Raw genomic sequence first — 26,865 nt, forward strand, 5'->3', positions numbered from 1 at the left:
ACAAGAAGTACCCAAAAACTAACAAGAATGCCAAACCTTGAAACAGCCAATACAATGACACAAGCAGATACTAACCTTATCTCTAACCCTAAAACCAACTTGTTATCTAGCCCTGTACACGTGATAGCAGCCAGTCAGAGAATTCCCGTGATGCTAAGGGCAAAATAGTTTTGGAGTTCTTCCATTCGGTGTTAGTTCTAGTAACCCAAAATAATAAAAGTTGGCTCTACTATAGCCTATACTATATACTATACCAGGGGTAGGCAACCTTTTAGCAGCACTGTGCCGATATAGGATTGTGATGTCCCGTAGCGCGCGATCTTATTTATTTTATTTTTTTAAAATTGAGGTGTGTATGTTGCCGTATTCAGCTTGTGTTATTTTTACTGTAATTGCTCTGTATCGTTGTATATGTGCATATATGCAGGGCCGTCTTTAATATTGACTGAACCCTGGGAAAAGCATTTGCTTGAGGCCCCCTGGACCCTGTCCCCCCTCCCAGGTGTGCAATCACGTCCTCCACCCCAACGCTGACACACACAGACACGCTGACACACGCTGACACTCACACACACAGACACGCTGACACTCACACACACAGGTATGCTGACACTCACACACAGATACGCTGACACACACACAGGTATGCTGACACTCACACACAGATATGCTGACACACACACAGGTATGCTGACACTCACACACAGATATGCTGACACACACACTGACAGACATACTGACACAAACAGAATGACACACACACACACACAAGCATACTAACACACACAGAATTTACACTTTTAAACCCACCCTCCAGTTTCCTACCTTTCCTGCTGGTGGCTGAAGGTGTTGGGAGTTGGGGTCTGGCTCTCTCGGCCAGCCCCCCTCCACTCTGCCTACTCTTCTTTCCTGCGCGCTCCTCTCTTTGTGGGAGGAAGTGATGCACGGCCGTCCCTTCCTCCCAGCCTGCTGCCGAAAAGCAAGGGGCCCACTCGCGCTGTTAAAGCGCCTCAGCGCGCAACCAGACCTCTGCTGACAGAAGCCCACCGGGTGGCCCTTTGTGCATGGGCCAGCCGGTGGGCCTCCTTAGTGTGCGGATTAGCGGCTGGGGGGTGAGAAATAGTTGAGGCCAGCAGGGCTCACGGTGCAGCTGCCCCGTTTGCCCCGTGTTAAAGACGGCCCTTTCGTATATGAGCTATTATATTGTATATGTTCATGAGTAATTTATGGTATTGTGTATGATACATATGAATGTAAGCTGTGTATGGGGGCTGCTTGTGGAATTGTGTGTGTGGATGGATATGTCACATTGTGTGTTTGGTAGTGTGTGGGGGCTGTTTGGGGTATTGCATGTGGGGTTGTGTGCATGTATGTGGATTGTTAGTGGTGTTGCGTTTGTGTGTATGTTTGTGTGTGGGCTGTCTGTATTATTTGTATGGTGGGAAGGGTTATTCTGCATTTCTGTGTATATCTAGCAGTGTGGGTGACTTCCTTGGGTTCCAGTGGGGACCAGGCCGGCCAGGTACATGTCAAAGACAGGAGCTGCAACTGCGTGCTGCTCTACTACTGTGTGGTTTCCCATTCACTAGTGCTGGGACGAAGTGATCTGAGATCACTTCTTCTACGTGCTGCAATGCATAAATTGAGGATTGTCCTTCACCACCTTTTTGGATTAGCCGATATCTGAAGTTTTACCTGATAGGCCAGAGCCTGTTTGGCTCTAGCAGCCTTGAGTGCCGTGCAAAGACACCTCGAGTGCCGTGTATGGCACTAGTGCCGTAGGTTGCCTACCCCTGTACTATACTATATAAAAACTTTTATTTCGAGTTTAAATTCAAAGGTAAAAATAAAACACACATAATAATGTGTGTTTTATTTTTACCTTTGTTTTATTTTTACCTTTGAATTTAAACTTGAAATAAAAGTTTTATTCCTCATAAAAATTCTCCTGGCACCATTTAGTAGATATAATCACACATTAAGATATAATTTGTTCTCTTAATCCAACGAACAATAAATACTGGTTCAGCATGAAAGCCTAAAACGATCTTTTTCCGATAGGGGGAGGTCTTATTGGACGCAAGGGTTGTATAGGAAGTGGATCGAAGATTGACACAATGATGTGTGTGGTGTATGGATGGACAGAAGAGATGTCCTTTTCTGGGACCTGTACTGGAGATGTTTGTATCTGGAGAGACCTGTTCCTCATAAAAACAGTGAAAGCTCACGATGGGCCTGTGTTCAGCATGCACGCTTTGGATAAGGTGAGCAAAAGTCTAGGTTGGGTATCCTCATACCCATTATATGATGGGTCTAATCTGTGCTTTGTGCTTGTATTTCATAGCAGAATGTGTGCCTCTTTGCCGTACCCCATAGAAGTTGTGCACCTATACTTTTACCTTTTGCAAGAGATTCCTAACCCCCCTCCCCCCCTCCCCTCAATTGCCTTGGCAAGACACTTCTATTTCTAGTATTACATGGAAGTCATCAGGCTAAACTTCCCAATGAGGAGATAAGAGTGGATCTCCGTTACAATATAACCAATGCTATAGTAAAGGGCAGGTGTTCCCAAATGTAGACCCCTAGATGTTGTAGAACTACACTTCAGAAGACGCTTTGCCTACCTTAAAGGGACACTATAGTCATCAGAACAACTACATTTTTTTGTATTTGTTCTAGTGAGTATAGGCAGTCCCTTCAGGCTTTTTGCAGTAAACACTGTCTTTTCAGACAAAAGGCAGTGTTTACATTACAGCCTAGGGATCCTTCCACTGGCCACTCCTCAGATAGTTACTAGAGGTGCGTCCTTGACAATCTCAGCCAATCCAATGCTTTCCTATGGAAAAACATTGTGATTGGCTGAGATCAACACTTCTGATTATGTCAGCCAAGGAGACAGATCAGGGGTAGAGTCAGGAGCAGCAGACTGGACGTTTACTATATTTAGTGGGGCAAAGGGAACCAAGGGGGCTAGAGGGTGTTTTAAACACTTTAGGGTCAGGAATACATGTCTGTGGTCCTGACTGTATAGTGTCCCTTTAAGGTTGTAGGTTGACAACACCTGGGGATCTGCATTTACCTTCCCACTGTATTAGAGCTTTCACTTAGTCTGTACTCTTTTACAGTTCTCTAACTCACCATTGTGTGTGATACTTTATGTTTTTAATCCATGACTTTGGATAATTCTTACAGCAATGAAAGCTGGTTCAGGCTTTTGAGTATTTGAGTACAGGGGTGTAACTGTTTGTGTTTCTGGCTCAAGGGCTTTGTAACTGGAGGAAAAGATGGTGTTGTAGCTCTGTGGGATGACTCCTTTGAAAGATGCCTCAAAACCTATGCTATCAAAAGGGCTGCACTAGCCCCTGGATCTAAAGGTGATGTAAGATTTTTTTTTTAGCATTATGTTGCTACCCCTAACCACATTTTCATTATTTCTTTACTCAAAACACAAATATTTTAGGTCCACATTAAAGTGTATGTTTAAATTTAAATTAAAACAAATGCAAAACATGTATACCTCTTGAACATAATCAAATGTAATACAATTGTATGTTCATTGTTTTAATTCCATATACCTAATAGGGCTTTTATTAGAAGATAACCCCTCGATCCGTGCCATATCTCTGGGTCATGGTCACATCCTAGTAGGAACCAAGAATGGTGAGATTTTAGAGGTGGACAAGAGTGGTCCTGTAACGCTACTTGTTCAGGTAAGCCATTCATTGACCAACTTCATGTACTTATATCCATTTACTCTAACCAACATGCAATTGCTTTTGTAGCCTGCTAATGTTTGCAATCACTAATCAAACTGACCAAAAACAATTTGGACAAGATTTAAAGCTGATGATATTTTCAGGGTTCCAGAGATGTATGCCCCCACTCTTTACACCTGGAAATAATCCAACAATAAACTATTATTTGCATTACCAGTGGTGGTTGTTGAAGCTTAAATGACTAACCCTATGAACATATCCACTGACCGTCATTCCCTATCCAACACAATAAACAAACACTAGGGTAGTGCATAATGCACCCAGTGACACAACATGGCTGGGGCTACCCTAAGGCTGCACAGATGGCCACCTTGGGGCACTCTGGCTTCCCGGCCCGTGCAGAGGGTGCTGTATCTTTTCATAGGTTGGTGAGGGAGATTGATTTCCTTCACTGACCCCGTGCATACACATCACAGGGACACAGAGACCATCTGGTCTGCACCTTTGTTGGGTGCAAATCTTGCATATCCCCTTTGCAAGCTCTGGCACTATCACTAATAATTGTATCAGATCACTTGCTGTGGTAATTTTCAGCAACACTCTGACACAATCAGGGAGCTGGAAATCACAACAAGACAAGGTCTACTCCAGTGCAAACCAGATGAGCTAAGCACTGGAACACCTGGGATCTTATATAGTCTGGTATGGGAGAAAGTCCATTGGGGTGACACCATGATACCAACCCTAGTGATGCCACTGACCTATATTTTTATTTAGCTTCAAAAAACAAAAGCCACTTTAAGGGTCCAGCTCCACCCTCTACTGTTCTTATCTGTGGGAGCCAGGGCAATATATAGGCCAGCGTTTTAGGACATACATGATACATACTGATAGCCCAATGGTTGTCAGAAATCCTTTTCGGGCAAACTAAGCATATCTAATGCGTCTGTAAACAGAAATGTGTTTGTTTGCTTGTTTCCCCAAACATAGGCATAAGCTTTTAATATGATTTATAAAAAAAAAAAAAAAAGAAATACTGTGATATTTTCTGGTATATTTCTATATATCTCTTTTTTTCTTGATATATAAATATTTTTAAATAATAATTTAAAAAGTTTAACCAAAAATATGAAATCATTTGAAAAGTTTATCCAAAAATATTAAGTTGGGGCCATGGTTGCTCAGCATCTCCAACCATCAATACGAAAGGAGGAGGAAACTGAAGAACTAATCATGTCCGATGCAACACTTATTTCTAACACACACTTATTATTATTATTATTTATAAAGCCCCAACATGAGTATATATTGAATTTTTTTTAAATTAATTATTTTCTTCCCGCAACAAGGGGGCCCCTATGGACCCAGCCTTTGCTGTTCATTACTCTAAATTGTTCATTAGGAAGCTCAAAACACCATCGGGTTTCTCTGTTCCTGCAATATATTTGCTGCTATAAAGTAAACAAACAGAGCTCTTTCAGCCATTATCCATCAGCTGGAAGTTAATGATACAGTGAATTCAGATTACACAAGAGACACTGAAGAATGCACTTTGTTTCCAAGTGATGAAAAACAGTATGTCCTGCTTTGTTTGTGTTGCTGACTATTTTTTTTTTATTATTTTTTGACAGTACTTTTAAATTGTATTTGTTTATTTTTTAGGGCCACATGGAAGGAGAGGTTTGGGGTTTGGCCACTCACCCGCATTTACCAATCTGTGCCACTGTAAGTGATGACAAGACTCTGCGTATATGGGACCTGTCCCCAAGCCATTGCATGCTTGCTGTGCGCAAGCTAAAAAAAGGTAATTCTAATTAATGGTGTCAACCATTTAGAGGGGTCTTCTTGATTATTCCTTCCCAGTAATGTAATACACCCCGTTAGTGGAATCGGACTGTCCTGACCGCTTCAAAAGACGTTAAGCTGAGAGCTTGTGTGAATAACAGTCTACGGTTTGAATAAAAGAAACAACCGGGCATACTCTAGCTCAAGCTCTATGTAGGGGTAAATAGGTCCCTAACTATAATGTGAGTTAATATCTAGTTCTCTAAAAGTTTAGCAAGAGTCACCACAAAAGTAAATGTGGTTGTTTATTGAATGCTGTGTACAACGTCTAAAATTGCCACAAACAATCTATGGAATCACCTGGAGGTGTGGTATATATGATGAAATCGGCTCATACCTCAGGTTCAATGGGAACCTGGTGGCAAGAGTTTCAAAGAGATATAACCATTTTATGGTGGAATATGAGGTGATTTCTCCTAAGTTTACAAGTTTTTTTTAGATCTGCAAAGTCTCTAACTCAAATATGCAGTGAAGTCTCCAGAAGAGTGTACCAGAATTCTCTAGAAGTCCTTATGTAATCAGGGAGAAAGAATTCATGGTCTGCCTGGAGATGACAAGCTCAGAATAACTTGAAGTTATGGGCATCACATCCATGACTACTCTGGTATCTACCTCTATATTGGGAGAGAAGATCACCATGAGCTAAGCAAATGTATTGCTGGAAGTTGGAGCTATGTGTAATCCTTCACAAACATAGTGCATGTTGGTAGAAGTAATCGACTCAGATCACTTGGCTGGGAAGATAGTGTAACTTCAAAGGCCCTGCAAGACCAGAATATCTCAATGGAGGCAAAATGAACAGCAGGTTTTTCCGGAGCATTGATACTCCGGTTGAGAAATAGGAACTATGGATCAAGTATCAGAGATGTGTTAACAGTGGTGGAATTTAGTCAGGTAAACTGAGATTCTCAGCACTTACATTTTTATTTTCCTATTTGGCAATGTTTGTGGATGGGGAGAACAGTGGGATGGTTTTCACTTTGTAGAAAGACAAACTTTTAACTTGGTAACCCCATGCAAGTTTGATATTCTGCATCCAACGGAGGTCCACAATTGCTTTCTAGTCCCATCTTCTAGAAATTCTCCCTTGGGATACATCCTGTAAAATATACTGTGGTTGTAATTATAAACTTGTTATACACAAGTTTAACTTTGCATCACGATAGCGGTCAGAACACTTTCTGGGTGCCTGCGTAAATGTAGAGCTATTATAGCTGTAAGCCGAAGTACTGAGTACCTGAGTAATTATAGAGCGATAGCTGTCAAACTACTGAGTTATTGTGTAATTGTTGAGCTTTCAGGCCCTGTACGTAGTACCCCAAATAACAGTACAGATATAACCGTCAGACTGAGTAATTACCGGAGTACTTGTGTATTTGTACATTGTTAGGGGGAAGATGTTGTTCCTTTTCTCCGGATGGAAAAGCTTTGGCTGTTGGACTGAATGACGGGGGTTTTTTGATTGTGAATACAGACACTTTGGAGGATCTGGTCTCTTTTCACCATAGAAAGGACATCATCTCTGACATTCGCTTCTCACCTGGTGAGTAATACACTAATGCTGATCCTTTGTAAATATCTGCCTTCAAGCATGCCTTCAACATCTAAATGCCAGAATAACACTATTATTAAAATGTGGAATACATACACAGGGTTATTCACTTAAAGGGACACTATAGTCACCTGAACAATTTCAGCTTAACCCCTTAAGGACACATGACATGTGTGACATGTCATGATTCGCTTTTATTCCGAGAAGTTTGGTCCTTAAGGGGTTAATGAGGTTGTTCAGGTGAGAACTATAGCTCACTGCAGCCTTTCTCGTGTAAACACGGTATTTTCTGAGAAAATACAGTGTTTACATTCAAAGCTAGGGACACCTCCAGTTGCAGTCACTCAGAGTGAACCAGAGGAACTTCGGAGTTGATGGAGGCACAATTCAAACACAGCCCTGGCCAATCAGCATCTCCTCATAGAGATACATTAAATCAATGAATCTCTATGAGGAAAGTTCAGTGTCTGCATGCAGAGGGAGGAGATACTGAATGTTTGGATGCATTTTAGGCAGCCATGACCCAGGCAGGATCTCTAACAGCTATCTGAGGAGTGGCCAGTGAAGTGATCACTAGGCTGTAATGTAAACACTGCATTTTCTCTGAAAAGACCGTGTTTACAGCAAAAAGCCTGCAGGTAATGATTCTATTCACCAGAACAAATTCAATAAGCTGTAGTTGTTCTGGTGACTATAGTGTCCCTTTAAGCGAGAATGCAAAGTGAATTGCAAATTTAAGGCCAAGTTAGCGGAACTGGAAGCATAGCTGACTTTGACAATTTTCCTAGCTTGGATATTGTTATCTCAAATTTGACTTTGAATTCACCTTGAATTCTCACTTTAGTAAATAACCCTGATCAAAGGGATTGGGCAGGGCTCTGTCGTGATTGACTGCAGACACTATTGGTGGTGTAATAAGTGGCTCCTTGAGATTTCTTCTTCAATGGCACAGGTCCCTCTGCTTCTACATGCAGTACGAAAACCACCCGTGAACTAAACTGAGCCAGAGAAATGTGCAAGTGAATGTGCTCAGATTAAGAAATAATGGGCAGTCACTAGCAGGGATTTTGGATCAATAAAGTGTACCTACAGATTGATCCCTGTTTTACCGGGGGTGCCATGTTAGTGCAAGGGCAAAGAGCAGTGAACTGCATCAACCTTATGAAGCACTGCTTGGTAAAGCATCATGGGGCAGATCTGCTCTTCTGGAGACCTGTGGCTTCAAATCTCACATCTACCATTCTGAACTGTCATCTTCATAGAAAATGAAGGCTGTTTGTGGTTTGTTTTACAGGTGCTGGAAAATACGTGGCCGTTGCATCTTATGACAACTTTGTAGATATTTACAATGTAAAGAGCAGTAAACGGGTTGGAGTCTGCAAAGGGTCGTTTAGCTACATCACGCACATAGACTGGGACGCACAGGGTGAGTAGCCATGTTTCTATCATCTCGTTACTCTTTGGCTGGTATTAAGGTTTATTTACACATGGTAGGAAAAACTGCACAATGTGCATTGCTCCAGAACCATAATCGTCAAGGTAATGTCAACTGCAAGATAATTGTGATAATTCCTGAAAATCGGAAAATCATTGGATGTCTACTGACTCTCAGTGCGGTATATTATCCAATTACAACGCTCTGTTGAAGCCTCTAGTGCCCTTATGTTTAGACGTCATTTAAGGTCCTTTATGTGGTAAAAAAAATAAAAAAAGATCTAGAAAATAATATGGAAAAAGCGCACATAATGTAATAAACTCAAATAAATTGTGCAATACCTACTCAGGAATGTACATCATGTGGGATATAAAAAGGAGCTTTATATATCGCTTTCACCTACCTGCTGTTTTTATGGCATGTGTGCAGCCATTTTCTTTTGCACCAAAACCCTCACTCTACCCTTTATTCAGGTTTAATCTTTTTTTCCCTCACTTGTTCTGTAGTATACCACTTTTTATTCCTGTCACAGTAAAAATGGCACTCTGACAGTGGTGGTAAAATTACTGAGAAAAAAGTGCATGTTTCTGTGTGTTTTATTTTTTTTCATTTTTTTAATGCATTGGGAGTGACAAATTTGTAACAAAAAAAAAGAATTATAGTGGAATGCGAAAATACAGAACAGGTTTAAATAAGGACATACATATCTGCAACTAGGAAACGTATTAAAAAAAAAAAATAACACCATTTTGAAAGTGAAGGAGACACTTTTTCTAGTGTTACTTACTAGTCTCTCAGACTGAGTATGCCCCTGGTCTGAATAATGCCAGTCTTTTTGTTGGTAGGCATACAGAGTGGCGATTGGCTTAACTAGTCGGTGACATAACTGTATCATTTTTAGGTAAGCTGTTACAGGTAAACACTGGGGCGAAGGAGCAGCTGTTTTTTGAAGCACCTCGTGGGAAAAAGCAGAATATTCCCGGTCATGAGGTAAGAGAAGGATTTCAACTGTTTTCGTAGTTACTGATATACAGGTCAAAGCCTTTCTTTACTGAGACAAAGACTGTTTACTGATGTATTTACTTAATTGTGATTTCTTGCGAATTCAAAGTGAATTTCAGATTTAACGCTAAAATAGTCGAATTGGAAAAAATATTCAAGTTTGCGATGTCTTCAGTTTAACTATTGTGGCCTAACACTTTTAATTCACCTTGAATTAATTTTGGATTCTCAGCAATTCACACCTTAGTGAATAACATTGTGGGTACTTTGTTTCAGACGAAAATGTATCTCTATCCTGACACGGTTTAAATTGTGCTGAGAATTTCCTAAGGATTTTTCTCTAATTTACAGAAGCGTATATAACAGAAAGTCCACATTCTTGTCATCAATTTCCATGTACCTTTATTATAGCCAGCACAAGTGATGGCAAAATTTCAACCCCTTTGATCAAAACATTGTCAGGCCACTACTAGTGACTATAATAAAGGGCAGTTGGAGTTACTAAAGAGTGATTTGTTCATAAGAAAAACAGATCTATCAAATGACTATCACATTTTATGAAGAAAAAAAATATATAGAAATATATATATATTTTTTTCCAGATAGAAGAAAAAGAATGAAGTATATTGATTGTTTTTTTTTTCTATAAGCCACAGAGTGATAGGGGAAAATGTGCGGAAACAAAAAATGTTGCTCGGGAGTAAACACTATTGTTAATCCCCGAAAAAAGTAGCACCATATATATATTAGTATCTTTTTTTTTTTTTTTTATTTAAAATTTAATTTTTGAATACAAATCCGCTAAAATAAAATTGTGGTCCTTTTAGGCAATATCATTCCGGGTAGGATATTGATTAGTGGAAATTAGGAGGAAAGGCTGCGTGTTAGGAGTGTCTGCTCAATGTCCTATTTCTCAGGTAGAAAAGATTATCTGGTCATCATGGACAAGTGTTCTTGGTCCAAGTTGTGAAGGTATCTGGCCTGTGATTGGAGAAGTAAGCGACGTGACTGCTGCCTCCCTGACCAATGATGGCAAAGTATTAGCAACTGGGGATGACTTTGGATTTGTGAAGCTGTTTAGGTACCCAGTAAAAGTAAGTATACAGCTGTAAAAAAATATCGAATAGACCTTTTTTTTTTTTTTTTTAAATTCTTTATTTGTCATATTTTGAGTTGTTTTCAGTGTCATTGGGGTAGGGGTACAGAAAAAAAACAGGGGAATAAGGTTATGAGGTTACAGTTACAGAGATCTCGGAGCTTATTTCGTATGTGGATGACAATCTTGCGTAAGCGACAGGTTAAAAACGGTCTGTCATTGTTGAAGTATCAGAGGTTGGTTAGTACATTTGTACTCTGTATATAACATTCGTTGCTGCTCTGGATCTGAGGGTTAGGGAGGGGTGGGGTAGGGGTACAAACATAGGAAGTGGAAAGGATAAGGATGCCCTATTGTTTCTAGTTCCTTATTTATAGAATTGGTATTCAAGGGCAGGGGTACAGCATACAAGAGTAACAAGGGGAGGGAGGTTGTGGGGTCCAGACATGTAACAGCAGGTGTCAGGTCTGCGTATATGCATTGCGTGGTCTTTATTGCGTTGCTGAGTTAGCTCTTCGGGTTGTTTTGGCCGTGTACGGCCTTGTCGGTCTTCACGTCAGGGTGGTCCTTGGGATGAAAGGTGGACGTCTCGTGGGGTGGGTACTTCGTCTGTGTAGGTGTGGTCGTTTCGTCGTGAGTGGTCCTGTGATTACTGGAGTGGTACAGCCGGTGGGTACCTCTGTCAGGGTGTGGTTGGGGTGTCCTCGTCTGGCTGCGTGGGGGGGGGTCGTCGGTCCGGTGAGGTCAGTTCGTCGGTGGGGAGTGAGTGTTCGTTTGCAGGGTCCCACGGCCCCCCCGGGAAGGGAGTGGGGAGGACGGGTGGGGGGTGGGTACACCTCGTTGCGTGTCTCAAGTAGCGTTGGTGGGCTTGTAATTAGGTGAGGGTCGTGGTTTGTGTTTTGCTGGTGCTAAGTTGCGGTGTGTGGTATGTGTCGTCTTACCAGGGTCAGGATGTGTCGGCCATGAGCCAAGGGTCCCAAGTCTTGTGGAACTGTTTGGTGTTTTCGTGGATTTGGGCTGTGAGCCTGTCCATGTCCATGTGATCTTGGATTTTCCTAAGTATTGTTTGTTGGTTAGGTGTTGTGGTTGTGGACCATACTTCGCCTATTGCTCTGCGTGTGGCAAGGGCCACTCTTGCTATCAATTTGTTTTCGGCTCTTGTGAATGTGTCCATCGGTTTGGATAGGAGCATGGTCCATGGGTCGAGGGGGCATGGGTTGTGCAGGACTCTAGTGAGGATTGCTCCCACGGATTGCCAGAGGGGTTGGAGTTTTGGGCACGTCCACCAGCAGTGGAGGAAGGTGCCTGTTTCTCCGCATTGCTTCCAACACTGGTTTGTGGGTAGTCTGTGCATGCATGCCAGCCTCTGGGGGGTGAGGTACCAGCGGAATAGCATTTTATAAGCCTGTTCTTTAAATGTTACGCATATAGTCAGTGATGCGGTGGCTTCCCAGATTTCTGCCCAGACTCCTGTGTCGGCTGGTGTGCCCAGGTCTGTTTCCCATGCCCGGATGTATGGGAGGTTGATATGGGTCGTGTGGGTTGCTATGGAGAGGAATATGTCAGAGATTTGTCCCTTTCTGGCCGGGGCTGTGGTGCAGTCTCGTTCGAACTTAGTGGGCTGGGATTTGCCTGCTTGTTGGATGCAGGGTGATGCTGCCAGGCTGCGGAGTTGGATGAAGCGGAAGTAGTCGAACGTGGTGAGTGTGGTGGGTTCGGGTAGGTTCTCGTAGGTGATGGGTTGGTTGTTCGTGTATAAGTGGCTTAGTCTGGCAATTCCCCTTCTCTCGAATTGGGCGAAGTGTTGGGCTGTGAGGCCCGGGGGGAAGAGTTTATTCCTGAGAATCGGGGTCATTGGGGAGATTTCCGAGGAGAGGTCGTATTTCAAGTGTACTTTGTCCCAGAGGTCAAGTGAGTGTGTGATGGTGGGTGCGGTTGGGGGGGGTAGTGGGCGGTGCTGTCTGGGGGTCCACATGTATTGGGAGGGGTGGTCATGACCAAAGATTGAGTGTTCAATGTCCACCCATCTTTTCTCCATGGGCGGGAGATGCCACATTTGGATTTGGGATAAGTGGGCGGCATATAGGTAATGCATAAAGTTGGGTAATCCAAGGCCTCCTGATCGCTTAGGGACGTATAGTGTTTCACGCCTTACTCTGGGCCTTCGGTGGTTCCATATAAAATTGTTAACCGCTTTCTGTAAAGATTTTATGTCAGCCACTCGAACTGCTATGGGCAGTGTTTGGAATATGTATAGCATTCGTGGTAGGAGGTTCATTTTGATCGAGGCAACTCGGCCTAGCCACGAGATCCCTAGCGGGGCCCATGTCTGGAGGTCGGCGTGTGCCTTTTTGAGTATGGGTGTGTAATTAGTCTGATACATGGTGGAGATGTCGGCTGTGAGCTTTATGCCTAGGTAGTCTATGGCCGTTGGGCGGATGCATAATGGGAATTGGTCCTTGATGTTGGTAAGTTCATGTGGGGGTATGTGTATCGGCATTAGGTCAGATTTTGTGACGTTTAGTTTGTAGCCGGATATGCGAGAGTAGGAATGGATCAGTGCCATAAGGTGGTTTATGGAGGTGCTTGGGTTTGTGAGGGTGAGGAGGATGTCGTCCGCGTAGGCGGATGCCTTGTAGGTCTGGTCTCTGATGGTGATTCCTCCTATGTCTGGGTCAGATCGTATTGCTTCCAGTAAGGGTTCTAGGGATAGGGCAAAAAGTATAGGTGATAGAGGGCACCCCTGTCTCGTCCCGTTAGAGATGGTGAATGTGGGGGGGGCGATGCTGGGGAGGAGGAGGGATCCCTGTGAGTGTGCGTAGGCTGCGTCTAGGAAGGCGATGAATTGTGGGGGGAATCCGTAGTGGGTCAGGGTCTGGTAGAGGAAGGGCCATAGGAGGCGGTCAAATGCCTTCTCGGCGTCTAGGGAAATTATGGCCGTGGAGGTGTGTTTGTGGGTGGTGTACCAAATTAGGTCTATGGCTCTTCTGGTATTGTCGGACGCTTGTCTATGGGGGATGAAGCCCACTTGGTCGGGGTGGATTAGGGCTGGTAGTAGGGGGTTTATGCGGTTGGTCATGACTTTTGTAAGGATTTTAAGGTCTACGTTTAGGAGGGATATGGGTCGGTAATGTCCTGGTTCGTCTAGTGTCTTGCCTGGTTTTGGGAGGAGGCAAATGTTTGCTGCCACCATGTCTGTTGGCAGCTTCTCGCCGCGCAGCATGGCGTTGAATACCGGGCAGAGGTGTTTGAGCAAGAGGTGGCTGAAGGTTTTGTAGTATAATGCCCCGAATCCGTCGGGGCCTGGGCTTTTATTGGGCTGGAATGCGCGGAGGGCTAGGGTTATCTCTTCCACTGTCACGTCATCTGCGAGTGTTTGGCTAATCTCTGTGGTTAGCTTTGGGAGCTTAAGTGCGTTTAGGAATGTCTGTGTGAGGGTTGAGACGTCTTGTGTGGTGTCTCCTAGTGGTGCCGTGTGGTTATAGAGTTGTTGGTAGAAAGATTGGAATATGGAGCCTATCTGGTCAGGTTGGGTGCACATGTTTTGGTTTGGGTCTCGTATGCTCGTGATTTTATTGGCCTCGATGCGGCGTTTTAGGCGTCTTGCTAGCATGGTGTCAGCTTTATTGCTTTTTTCGTAATATTTCTGTTTGAGCCACTGGAGGGCTTTCGCGGTGTCCTCCATGGTGAGGCGTTTTAGCAGGGTTCGGGCTTCGGTCAATTGATCTAGGGTATTGTTGTCTCTGGTCTCTTTGTGTATAGCTTCGAGGCGGTGTATCTCCGCTATTGCATCTGTAATCTGTTGTGTCCTACGTTTTTTCCGGGCTGAGGCTAAGCTTATGAGTTTGCCCCTGATGACCGCTTTGTGCGCCATCCATAGGGTCGTAGGGGATGTTTCTGTTGGGTTTGAGTTTAGTTCGAAGTAGTCTGACAGGTCTTTGGAAATGGTGTCTGTGATGGGGAGGTCATGTAGTAGTATGGGATTTAGTTTCCACGTCCATGGGCGTGTGATGTCTGCAATGCAGAGTGTTAGGTTGATGTCGGCGTGGTCCGACCATGAAATCGTACCTATGCTCGTGGATTTTGTCTGGGAGAGGACATTGGGGGAGATCAGAAAGTGGTCAATCCGCGAGTATGAGTTATGGGGGTAGGAGTAGAAGGTGAAGTCTTTGGTGGAGGGGTGTTGGGCGCGCCAGATGTCTATGAGGTTTCGAGAGGAGAGGAACTGCTGGAATAGTGTGTCGTTTCTGGCTGGTCGGTGTGGGGGTGGTGCATGGTGTGTTCTGTCCAGGTGTGGGGAGTGTGCTGCATTGCAGTCCCCGCCTATGATGAGGCGAGTGTTGGATAGTGTGGCTATGTGTGCGGAGAATGTATTCCAGAAGTCTGGGTCTGGTTGGGTAGGCGCGTATAAAGAACAGAAGGAGTATTGAGTGGTGCCTATTCTCCCTGTTATTGTAAGGAAGTGTCCTGAGGGATCAGGGTGTGCGGTTATGTCTGTTAAAGGGCTCGTGCCTCTTAATATGATAGCTACCCCTTTGGTTTTGGGCAATGGGGAGTTGGCTAAGAAGCTAGTTTTGTACGTCCGGTTTGTAAGGGGGAAGTGTTTGAGTGCGGTGAAGTGGGTCTCCTGGACTAGGAGGATGTCAGCTTGTTGTCTCTGGGCCCATCTGAGTAGTGCGTGGCGTTTTTTGGGGGAGTTGAGGCCCTTTGCGTTAATGGAAGTGCATTTGAGGTGGGTTGGCATGTTGCGTGGCTGCGTGTGCGAGGTGTCCCTTGGGGAGTGGGTATGTGGGTGGGTGTTGAGGTGGGGTAGGGGGGTATGAAGGGATTACGGAGGGGCGTGGGTCCCTGCAACCCGGACCAGCCGGGTCAAGTCTGTGTGTGTGTGTGTGTTGCTGCTGGACTTACAGTTTAGGCCAGCAGGCGGTGGGGAGTGTCGTCTAACGTTCCGTAGGGAGTCCGGTCGGGTGTTCCCTGCAGAAGGTGTGGCGGAGTTAGTAGATGTGTCGTCCGCAGTGAAAGTCTCCGTGGGGCCTCTCTGAGCTCTCCTGCCCGTCTGGTCTGTCGTTTGTCCATCTGGGTTGTCCCCCTCCTCCCCCTTAGTGGGAACAAAACATTTCAAACGTTAAAGGCATTATACACAGAATGGTAGATTAAAACGTGTTATATGCTAGAACCTAAATGCGAGTATAGGATAAAGAAATCAGGTTAAGAACATAATAACGTTAAATAAAATACATTTGATTTGGCAAGTCTAGACATTTCCTGCCCTCCCTCCCGCCTCCCCGCCGGGTCCCTCATTATGGTTCACCCATGTTATCGTTGCTGTCGTCTGCAGAGATGTCGGTGCTATGGGTCAGTGGTTTCCCCTTATCCCTCCCTCCCTCTACCCTATCTCCCCCCCGTGCATATTTACAAGCATTTTATGCGTGTTGGTTGGGCCAAGTAAGGCAATGTCCCGGTTCTGTGGAGCTTGTGGAGAAAGTTCGTGGGCCCTGGCGGGCGTGCGGACCCCGGGTTTAGCTTTCTTGTCCGTCTGGGCCTGGTAGCCGGTGGTCTAGCTACAGGTGGTCCTGTCGGTGGTTAGTGTCCTTTGGGTGGTTGTCTGTGGAGGAGGGATGCAGGCAGAGGGACGTTGGGGACAAGTCTTTGTGCGCCGGTGGTAAATTAGTAGCCGGTGAGTTGTGTGCTAGCCTGATTGTTCATCTCTTGTCCATATCATCAGGGTCTTGGTTTAGGGTGCCGCGTTGTCTTGCTGCTTTGGGGGTGGCAAGTGGAGTCTCTTGGGGGATGCGGAGGGTGGTTGCAGGTGGGAATGGTCCCGGTTGGTCGGTTAGGCGGTCGGGTGTGAGGCAGGTGCCCGAGCCTAGGATTAATGTTGGGATTGGTCTCTTCTGGAGAGTCTGCGATCCCTCTGTTGAGATTGCCAGTTTCTTCCTGCAGTGGGTGGCAGTTCTCGACGTTCTCGTTGTCTGTCTGGATCCGGTTCTAAGCGAGGTAGGCCTAGTTGGGCCGCAAAGTCTGCAGCGTCCGCTGTGTCGTGGAGAGTGTAGGTCCTGTCTCCTTTGCGGACCATTAGCTTGAAGGGGTGCCCCCAGGCGTACCTAAGGTTCTGTCTCGTGAGGGCTTGAGTCAGGGGTCTCAGGGTCTTTCTTTTGAAAAGCGTGCTAGGGGCCAAGTCTTGGAATAATTGAACCTGGTGTCCTTCAACGTGGACTGGGGAGTCTCGTGCGGCCCTCATTAGTGCCTCTTTCACATGGAAATAATGGAGGCGGACAATGACGTCTCTAGGCTGTGTGTTCGATGGAGGTTGGGTTCTGAGAGCTCTGTGTGCTCTGTCGATGATGAGTTCAGCTGGGGGAGCTTCGGGGAGCATTCCGCTGAATGTTTCTCTAAGGGTGGTGTGTAAGGTGTCAGGGGCAATGGATTCAGGGAGCCCCCTGATCCTGACATTATTTCTGCGCGACCTATTGTTTAGATCTTCTTGCGCGCTTTCAAGGGCTTGTACCTGCGCTTGGAGGTCTTGGATGGCTGTGTCATGTCTGCTAGTCGTTGTGGAGATGTCCTCCATTTTGTCTTCCACTGCTAGAGTGCGTCTGGTCAGGTCTTCCAGGCCTTCTCTAATGGGGGCCATGTGTCTGGCTAATTCAGCAGCCATGTTAGCGTTAATGTCCCTGAGGAGTCCTTTCAGGTCCCCCTTGGTAATTGGAGTGAGGTCTGCAGTACCTTTTTCCGCCTCGCTTGTTTCAGACTCAGAGTCCGTTTCCCGCCGGTCCTCTGCGCCTGTGCGGCTTCTGTCAGCGCGGCCGCGGAATATCGGCGCTACCATCGGGTCGGTTTTCGTTTTTCTGCCCATTCTGGGGTTGGAGCTTGCTTTGGGGGAGTCAGGGGGTAAGCCTCGGTGGTTTTTTGGCGGTTGAGCGTGCTTAAGGTAGCTGATTTAGGGCCCTGTTGTACGGAGCTCTTTCAGTGTGCGGCCATCCGTACCGGAAGTCAGGCGCCGCCCCCCGAATAGACCTTTTAATCTCAACATTTACACCGTTATTCACTATAGTGTGAGTTAATTTCATCTTTTCGGTCAAAAGAGCCAAAATGAAAATCTAGTTGACTTGGAGAATATTTCTAGATAAGCTATATTGACCTAAAATTTTGAAATCACTCGGAATTCACATTCATTTCCCTAAAACTTTCTCTTTAGTAGACTTGTACAAGGCATGTAAATGATTTAGGAAAGCGATTCAGAAGTACCAAAAGGGGCAAAATGGGCCAAGCAGTGTACTGGAAAATTTACACACAATCTAAATATTAAAAAAAAGACAGTCCAGTCCTTGCACTCAGATTAACCCTGCAAAACTTTGCAACACTTTCTGTGCCAGGTGCTAAAAATAGTCACAGCCAAAATTATACAAAAGTTATTTCAAATATGGGCTAGCACTCACGGTCTTGTAGTAAAAAAGTAGAAATCTTTATTTAGGTTATTCCATAAAATCGATGTTTCAGCCCATGTCCGGGGCTTTCCTCAGGATCAACAAGCAACCTATACAATCTAAATATTATGTATACATTTTATAGTACACTGATAGACAAGACACTTGTAACGCATGCTCATACAGTACACCGCTGATGAAAGTGCAATCTACATTGGAGATCTCCAACTATCGAACTCTATAGACATCCAGAAATGTAGGTATCACATAGTGGCACTCATCATCTTCTTTTAGAGTCCGTATTAACTGTTGCTTGCAGATAGTGGTTTTGGGGCTCAACAGAGAACCTCCAAATAGTCATGCTTGACAAAATCTGCTTTTTTTCTCAGGGAAAGTTTGGAAAATTCAAGAGGTACGTGGCACACAGCTCACATGTCACCAACCTGCGTTGGATACATGATGACAGTCTTCTGGTTTCAGTGGGAGGGTCAGACACTTCACTCATGCTTTGGACCCATCAGATCGATGGGCACAGGGAGACCAGACAGTGCGACAGTGAAGAGTCTGACCTTGAATCTGAGGAAGATGGAGGTAAAAAAAAAGCATTTCTGAATGATGTACAAGAGTTTTATGCATAAATGGTGACTCACAAGAGGTTTTTGCAACTTGCGTAGTTGTCGATAGAAGTTGTCTTTAAAGATACAGAAATATATTTTTTTCTTGTATCAAGAAATATTTTTAAAGGAGAACTACCATTTCTCATGATTTTAAATATTGTGTTTACTTATCCCCTATATTTATTAATTATGTGCTTTGTAAAGTCTGAAAAAAATTCAATGTAGGCATTGACATTTTTGTTTCTTCTCCTCTTATACATTGTGTGCCTTGGCCGTGCCCCAGCTGAACTGGATTGTAATGTCAGTTGCTAAATTTTTCATTTATTTTTAAAATTAAAGCGTAAAAGGATAAGAGAAACAATAGGCAATTTTTCAATATTGTTTCAAAATAATAAACCATGTAAACATGGGAAATAAAGTTTACAGAACACAGTTTTTTTTTAAATAAATTCAACCAGTATTGCGAGCCATGGTTTGGGCATTGATCTGTATCCAGATATGATTCGTAACCACAGCACGTTTTCAGTTTAGAAATATTGTAAAGATTCAAATTGTTTTTCAGAATAACCATCAGACTAAGTGGAACTGTTCATATGCGCTACTGTCCCTTTAATTATGTGTTGGAATGAGCCCCGATCGTAGTAAATGATAAGATTATAAATAATAATAGGAAATAGTTTTGAGACTTCACAAATTCCTTCTCAGGATACGACAGCGATGTCACGAGGGAGAATGAAATGAATTACACAATCAGAGCCTTATCGACAAATATCCGGCCGATGGCAGGGATAAAACCACACCTGCGGCAGAAGGAGCTATCACTGGATGAAAGGTATGTGTGTTAGAAGTAAACTCAAATTTGCATTTAACTAGTTTATTTGAAAAACTGGTTTATTCTGATAATTACCAGACTATTCTACATTTAGTGTTAGAATGTTATGTTGATTAATGTTCTGGCCCACCCAATACCTTGAAGCTCTATGTTGTCCTAACTATTATATACTCAACTGCACCTTTCTCGAACTCCAGAAATGTCCACTTAATTCCTAATCTTTATGTTTGTGGAAAGTCATTGTTAGGTCAACAGCTAAGAGATTTTCCAGATATACATTAATTCGGAAAGATACAGACTTGGTTTAGGTTACTTCTGAGAACCCATTGGGTTTACCATAAAAGATGGATGTCACTGGGTATTCTGCAGACTCTGTGAAGCATATACTGGGTTATTTTTTAGATTCATGTTCATTAATTAAGACTGTAATTAATTTTGCGATTCTGTGAATAACTCCATGTGTTTTGTGGGTGGTCAGATCCACATTGTTTTTCTGGACATATATTTCTTGTTGAATTAAACATTCATATGCTGCAGAAAATGAAACGGCTCTACTTTAATCTAATTCTTGCATCATATGAATTCTACATACTGTTGGGCAGGGCTGTTCAGGTACTGTCCATCAGCACTGAAGATTCCATATAAAAACTGTCTGCTCGTGGTAGGAAAGCAGTTAGATAAATGTGTTGCAGGAGATACTTGGTGTTTACTGACACGTTGTTGGACTATTTCAAGCCCATAGGAACATGTACGTAACCTCTTTATAGCAGGGCTTGGGAGGGAAACTGCAGTCTGTCCCAATTAATTTGAAAACATTTCTAATCATTCTTATGGGTTTCTCCTGCTGCATACGTGAAGGCAGGGTGTAGTTCGGTAAGTAATCAAAAATGCTAAATCTCATTGTTTAATGCAATAAAATTATGATTGGATTATTTGCTGATGATCTTAACTCATGCGCTGAAAGATTACTCACAGTCTACCAGCGTTGTAAGGGTTGATCCATAAATAAAGGCTGACACTAAACAGAGACTCATGGTGCCGACATTCGACTTGCAAACTTTACTGTAATAAAGCAAGTTACAAAAAGTCTCCAAACTCGGGGGGGGGGGGTTAAAAATAACACCGCAACAATCAACACCTATAAAAGATTCACTATATAGCTGCTGTTTGCCATCTTTCGCCCTTGCGTCTTGTGACATAAGGGGACAGAAATGATCGACAGATGTTCCTTTAATGAGGTTTCCTAATATTGCTAGTCAAATGCTTATTTGCATTTTCTAATTGCTCAAACACCTCGGGAACAAGTAGAAATCAGTCTGCCAGCAATGTAATATGTAAAAAGAGGAAATAGTTTTACGCTCACTTCAGGATTAACGTCCGTGTTTCATGTCTTTGCAGTAAAGATTGTCTGCACTTTATAGAGTATCGAATCTTGTTTTTTTTTTGGTTGAAACAGATGTTAACTGACATACATCTTCAGCTTTATTTTAGACATGTATCAGCATGTTTAGTTATTCACCCCCTACCTATGATTAAAAAGCACTTTAACCCCTTAAGGACACATGACGTGTGACATGTCATGATTCCCTTTTATTCCAGATGTTTGGTCCTTTAAGGGGTTTAACACCATAACTATTACAGCCTGCATCACTGGTTAGAGTACCGGTAGGCCAGTGGTGCCATCAGCTAGTTTTAAGGCAAAACTTTCTTGAGTGGTTTGACACAACTTGTGGATCCCCCGTGTACCTGTGGCCTGGTCTCTCCCTCAGCATGTCTGTCTCTCTCTCTGTTGATGTATCCTATGTCTTCTATATCTCGAATCTCCCTTATATCTATTATCTGTTTTATGTTTATCTGTTTATGCATGTCGACTATTTATGTTTGTAGTTCAATAAATACATGAGATTATTGATTAGCACGATTTGCTTGACTAATCATCTGTTTTATGATATATCTCTCACTAAAATTACAGTATTGTTGGAATTAATCCCAACGAGCTACCGTTACAAACGCATCAATACTACAGTTCCTTAGCCATATTTGTCTTCTACAGCCTTCAGTCACGCCACTCTAGTTCACTTCCCCTCTCCTCCTGTAGCTGACATATTGTGTGTAATTTTTATCTTTTTCTTACCTGCTGCTGTGTAGAGGTTCCAGGTAATTCTGTTCCTCCAAGTGTTACTTCATCACTATCCATCCAACATCTAGTGAGTTGTCTACCATCCAGTGGTCGTCAATGTCCCGATATCATCATCACAATAAAAAAAAAAAAAAAAAATAGAATTAATTTTCTTTGTCACAAACGACTGGGGGAAAATGTATATCATATGTCATATGTCAGTCCATTGTTTAATACATATGTTTATGAACCTTCGTTGTACATTTATGAGTAATTAACTCTGCAGATTCCTTGTTTTGATGGGGAATGGGTGACGGACCGACCTTTTCTTATTGGCAGTTCTCTGTTTCAGACCTCCTGTTAGTAGGGCATTACCTCCTCCTGAAAAGCTTCAGACTAATAATGTTGGAAAAAAGAAGAGACCCATAGAGGTAAGGAAGTAATGATCTACCAGTAAAGATTTTTTGTTACCAACTGGACTTTATTAATAGCATGCTTGTGTAACTAGTTAACAATGTGTTAACTTTTACACGTTAGAAAAGTAGATACAAGGTGTGATAAACCAAAACTATTTTAAAAAGGGGGCCAGCTACATACATATAACAAGCGTCTGAAACTGAGTGGAAGCTCAAAAGTCAAAATAGTATGTGCGCTCAGAGTAAATACAATATGAAATGCGTAATAAATTTATTGAGTAATAACTCATATAAAATCACTTTATAAAAATAAATCCATATAAATAAATCAATCAAGACATACAAAAATAGGATAATAAAAATAAAAAATAAAAATAAAACCTGAACCCACTGTTTACAACAATGCACAAATGAACTCTATATTATAGATACATTTTATGCATAGTGTAAAGAGTATCAACCGGCTGCCTAATAGATGATACAACAATAAAAAGCAAAATAGTTACAATTTATACGAAAATGTGCACCAGCATAAAGTATTAGAATGACTAAACAAGTGTGAACAAGTATAGTCATAAACTCAAATATGTAATATGAAAAATAATAAATGGATTAAATACCTGCCTCGGTGTGGGCCCCCCACCGAGGTATATATCATGAGAATCCGTACTGGAAAAAAACCAAAGTTAAATGAAGATTAAGTGATGAAAATTATAAAAAATGCAGAGAGTTCGAAGTAGCAGACCTCCGTTAGATGGCAATAGAGGATACCGCGGTCAGGATCTTCAAAAAAGACCGTGGTGTAGATATAACGGACCACCCACAGGTGCAGCTGATGCGATGCAAACGAGCTGGAGACTGATACCGCGGTCGGAGCCTTCACAAAAGACCGCGGTATAGAGGAAAGAAAGCGGCGGTCAGCAAGGACTGAAAAACCCTCCTTCCAGAGGTCCTGAGCAGGATACACTAAAGGACTCTCTTGAACAAAAAAATAAAATAAAAATAAAACAATAACTGAAAAATGAGGATAAAATAAAATAAAAAGTCGGCAGCAGGTCCAGAAGTAAACTACAGCCACATCTACGCGTTTCGTCCCACCCACGGGACTTTATCAAGTCTTGATAAAGTCCCGTGGGTGGGACGAAATGCGTAGATGGTCTTGATAAAGTCCCGTGGGTGGGACGAAATGCGTAGATGTGGCTGTAGTTTACTTCTGGACCTGCTGTTTTTCCCTGCTGCCGACTTTTTATTTTATTTTATCCTCATTTTTCAGTTATTGTTTTATTTTTATTTTATTTTTTTGTTCAAGAGAGTCCTTTAGTGTATCCTGCTCAGGACCTCTGGAAGGAGGGTTTTTCAGTCCTTGCTGACCGCCGCTTTCTTTCCTCTATACCGCGGTCTTTTGTGAAGGCTCCGACCGCGGTATCAGTCTCCAGCTCGTTTGCATCGCATCAGCTGCACCTGTGGGTGGTCCGTTATATCTACACCGCGTTCTTTTTCGAAGATCCCGACCACGGTATCCTCTATTGCCATCTAACGGAGGTCTGCTACTTCGAACTCTCTGCATTTTTTATAATTTTCATCACTAATTAATCTTCATTTAACTTTGGTTTTTTTCCAGTACGGATTCTCATGATAAATACCTCGGTGGGGGGCCCACACCGAGGCAGGTATTTAATCCATTTATTATTTTTCATATTACATATTTGAGTGTTTGACTATACTTGTTCACACTTGTTTAGTCATTCTAATACTTTATGCTGGTGCACATTTTCGTATAAATTGTAACTATTTTGCTTTTTATTGTTGTATCATCTATTAGGCAGCCGGTTGATACTCTTTACACTATGCATAAAATGTATCTATAATATAGAGTTCATTTGTGCATTGTTGTAAACAGTGGGTTCAGGTTTTATTTATTTTTTTATTTTTATTATCCTATTTTTGTATGTCTTGATTGATTTATTTATATGGATTTATTTTTATAAAGTAATTTTATATGAGTTATTACTCAATAACTTTTACACGTTAACCAAACCATGCTAATAACATGATGCACCCACATTCTGAGGAGGAGCCACGGATTGTGCTGCTTTCTGGTAACACCAACAACAGGGCAGAGCAATTGTAAAAAGTAGGAACATTAAGATTGGAAAGATTAGTTTGGTTTGAGTTAGGGCCAGTGACAATACAGCAGTTTCACAAGGAAAAGTCAGGATTAATGAAAACCAGAAGTATGTCTGCTTGTTTACGTCCCGTCTTTGAAGACACAGGATATGAACTTGGTTAAAGAAAAAAAAAAATGCTACAGTGGAAAGATAAAATTCCACATACTGAATATAGACTGAATATATGTTTAATATGCTCATTTGCCACCGAGTATCAACGTGAAGTTAAGCATTCCAAATTCCGATGTAGTCTTCTTCATCGATATGTGTCTGCCCACGCTTGGTGAATGGTGTCATAGATCAGGATGGGTACATGAGGCGATATGTAGATACAGGTTTGATGGTGTGATTTTCATTTTACAAATTGCAAAAATGCAGTCAACACACGTGTTCCATTTCTCTACATGTATCCTATTGCTCACCAAACATTGCGTTTATGTACTTGTGGCAGGACCTGGTACTGGAATTGGTGTTTGGTTATCGGGGTAGAGATTGCCGGAATAATGTGCACTATATCAATGATTGTGCTGATATCTTATATCACACGGCGTCGGTCGGGATCTTGTACAATGTAGCTACAGGTAAGAGGACCTTTCATTGATTCCTCTCATTGTTTAGGACAGAGTTAACTGTTACTGACTTTAATTCCCATCATCCACAACCAGGCACTGAAGCCTGGCATGAGGAAAGCACAACAGCTTTGTCACTTTTTTTTTTTAATGTGTTTAATGAACACTCCAAAAACCACTATTTGGAAAATGGCTAGGTTGAAGAATCATTCCAGTTGGACTGTTTAGGCCCTTAAATTTCCAATTTTCATGATAATGCTCCCCAAACCCAGTTTAGTGAATAACTATATGTTAGTGGGTGTAGTTGCGCCTTGAAGTTTCAAGATGGTGGCACTTGACTCCACCCCCATAATTTGTCTCTGCCCACTTAAACCCATGTAACCAGCCCTTGCAATGCATCATGGACAGTCCAATAGCATGAGCCTGTAGGTACATGTATTAGAGTAAGCAACAACCACTTTATAGAGAACCAACGCCTCCTCCTGATGCTGTAATACACTGACAGCCATGAAGACAGGACATTATGCAGGCCTGTGTTTTAGGGAATACAGGTTCTTATGGCCAATAGTTGAAATCAGAAATCCTGTTACATACCTCCCAAGTGTCCCTATGTATGGCCCATTTCCTAATGTCCCTCTATTCTTGGAGCTCCACATTGTCGGTGTGTCTGAGTGTATAACAGAGCTCCACAGCAATAATACTCCCAGTACTGGGTCTTTTACGGAACACTAAAGTGTTAGGTATACATACCTATATTCCTAACTATTAAGTGTCACTGTCCCTATTTAACCACCCCCACACTGGCCATCTAAAATAATAGTTTTATGGAGTTTTATGTCATAGAGGAGGTTTGCCCTCCTCTGTAGATGTCCAATCCAATTATGCTCATAGAGGAGCATTGGGCAAGCTTTGCCATAGGAAAGCATTAAATCAATGCTTTCCTATGGGGGTTTCCAAGTCACGTTTTAATTGGTCAGTGCCATCATGGCGTCTCTAGAGGAGGATTTCTTAAAAACTGCAAGAAGAAAGGTTACAAGAACGGGACCACTGCACCCATACCACCTTATTGAAATAAAGTGCCATGGGTGACTTTACTGTTCCTTATTCTACAATAAATGTGTTTAGGAATCCATCTGTTTAAATAAGACACATTTGTTCTTGTTCTGAATTACATTTTAGTTGCATAAATTGTTATTAGTAAGCAATATAAAACAGTCCTGCCCCTGCCCCTGCCCCTGCCCCACCCCTAAAATTAAAGTGTTTTTTTGAACATGTGAAACATGGGGAGGTATGCTGTCTAAATTATCAGCATCCAAGATGGGACTTTAAAAAACAATTTTATTTCCCCAGATTCTCAGCCTCTCCATAAAGGTAGGGGAGGACACTAATCGTTATAGAAACATGTTCATTTTTTTCCAACACACTTCTAGTTAGTATTTACCACTCCCATAGATTTTTTTTTTAAATTTTTACATTTTTTTAATTGAAACAAAAATGGGGGGAGAAATGGTGTTTCTGCCCTTATAGACCAGCCTCCACTGCATGTGTGTGTTGACTTTGATGTAATTTTATTGTTTTTGTTTGTTTTTGTTTTTTTAGGTTCTCAAAGTTTCTACCAAGAACATACAGATGACATTTTGTGCATGACCTTGAACCAGCACCCAAAATTTGTCAACATTGTGGCAACTGGCCAAGTAGGTATGTTTGTATGTAGTACATATCATCTTAGATATCAGGTCATCTTAAAAAGCAGATATCATTATTTGGACATTCTAAATGATACCTTTCCTAGATTCCTTTTTTTTTTTTTTTTTTTTTTTATTTATTTTTGGTGCCTTAAAGTTTGAAAATGTGCCAATTACAAGCAAAAGCTGCCTTGGTACCTTGCATTAAGATGTTCACAAGCCCTGTTCTGATCACTAAGGGGTGCTAATCAGCATACAGTGACATTTGGAAGAAAATATATAGATCAGTCCCCTATTACATCCCAACAGTGTGCCACTGTCCTTTTCATCCACTTAATCAGAAAATACATTAAATCAACAACTTTGGAGAGGATATCAACATCTTC

At 42.5% G+C, this 26,865-nt stretch overlaps 1 protein-coding gene across 1 annotated transcript in view; it reads left to right on the plus strand.

Moving 5' to 3' along the window:
* Nucleotides 1-26,865, plus strand: part of EML5 (EMAP like 5) — a 226,353-nt gene that overhangs the window by 178,734 nt on the left and 20,754 nt on the right. Inside the window, exons 18-31 of the mRNA XM_063439772.1 lie at nt 2,062-2,264; nt 3,263-3,374; nt 3,583-3,710; nt 5,379-5,520; nt 6,952-7,104; nt 8,408-8,539; nt 9,450-9,538; nt 10,468-10,644; nt 18,463-18,664; nt 19,396-19,522; nt 20,381-20,395; nt 21,994-22,072; nt 24,677-24,806; nt 26,394-26,492. Of these exons, the coding sequence (XP_063295842.1) occupies nt 2,062-2,264; nt 3,263-3,374; nt 3,583-3,710; nt 5,379-5,520; nt 6,952-7,104; nt 8,408-8,539; nt 9,450-9,538; nt 10,468-10,644; nt 18,463-18,664; nt 19,396-19,522; nt 20,381-20,395; nt 21,994-22,072; nt 24,677-24,806; nt 26,394-26,492 (1,788 nt within the window). The remainder of the gene's footprint in view (nt 1-2,061; nt 2,265-3,262; nt 3,375-3,582; nt 3,711-5,378; nt 5,521-6,951; nt 7,105-8,407; nt 8,540-9,449; nt 9,539-10,467; nt 10,645-18,462; nt 18,665-19,395; nt 19,523-20,380; nt 20,396-21,993; nt 22,073-24,676; nt 24,807-26,393; nt 26,493-26,865) is intronic.

This window comes from Pelobates fuscus, chromosome 13 (genome assembly GCF_036172605.1).
Source record: "Pelobates fuscus isolate aPelFus1 chromosome 13, aPelFus1.pri, whole genome shotgun sequence".
NCBI classification, from domain to species: Eukaryota; Metazoa; Chordata; class Amphibia; order Anura; family Pelobatidae; genus Pelobates; species Pelobates fuscus.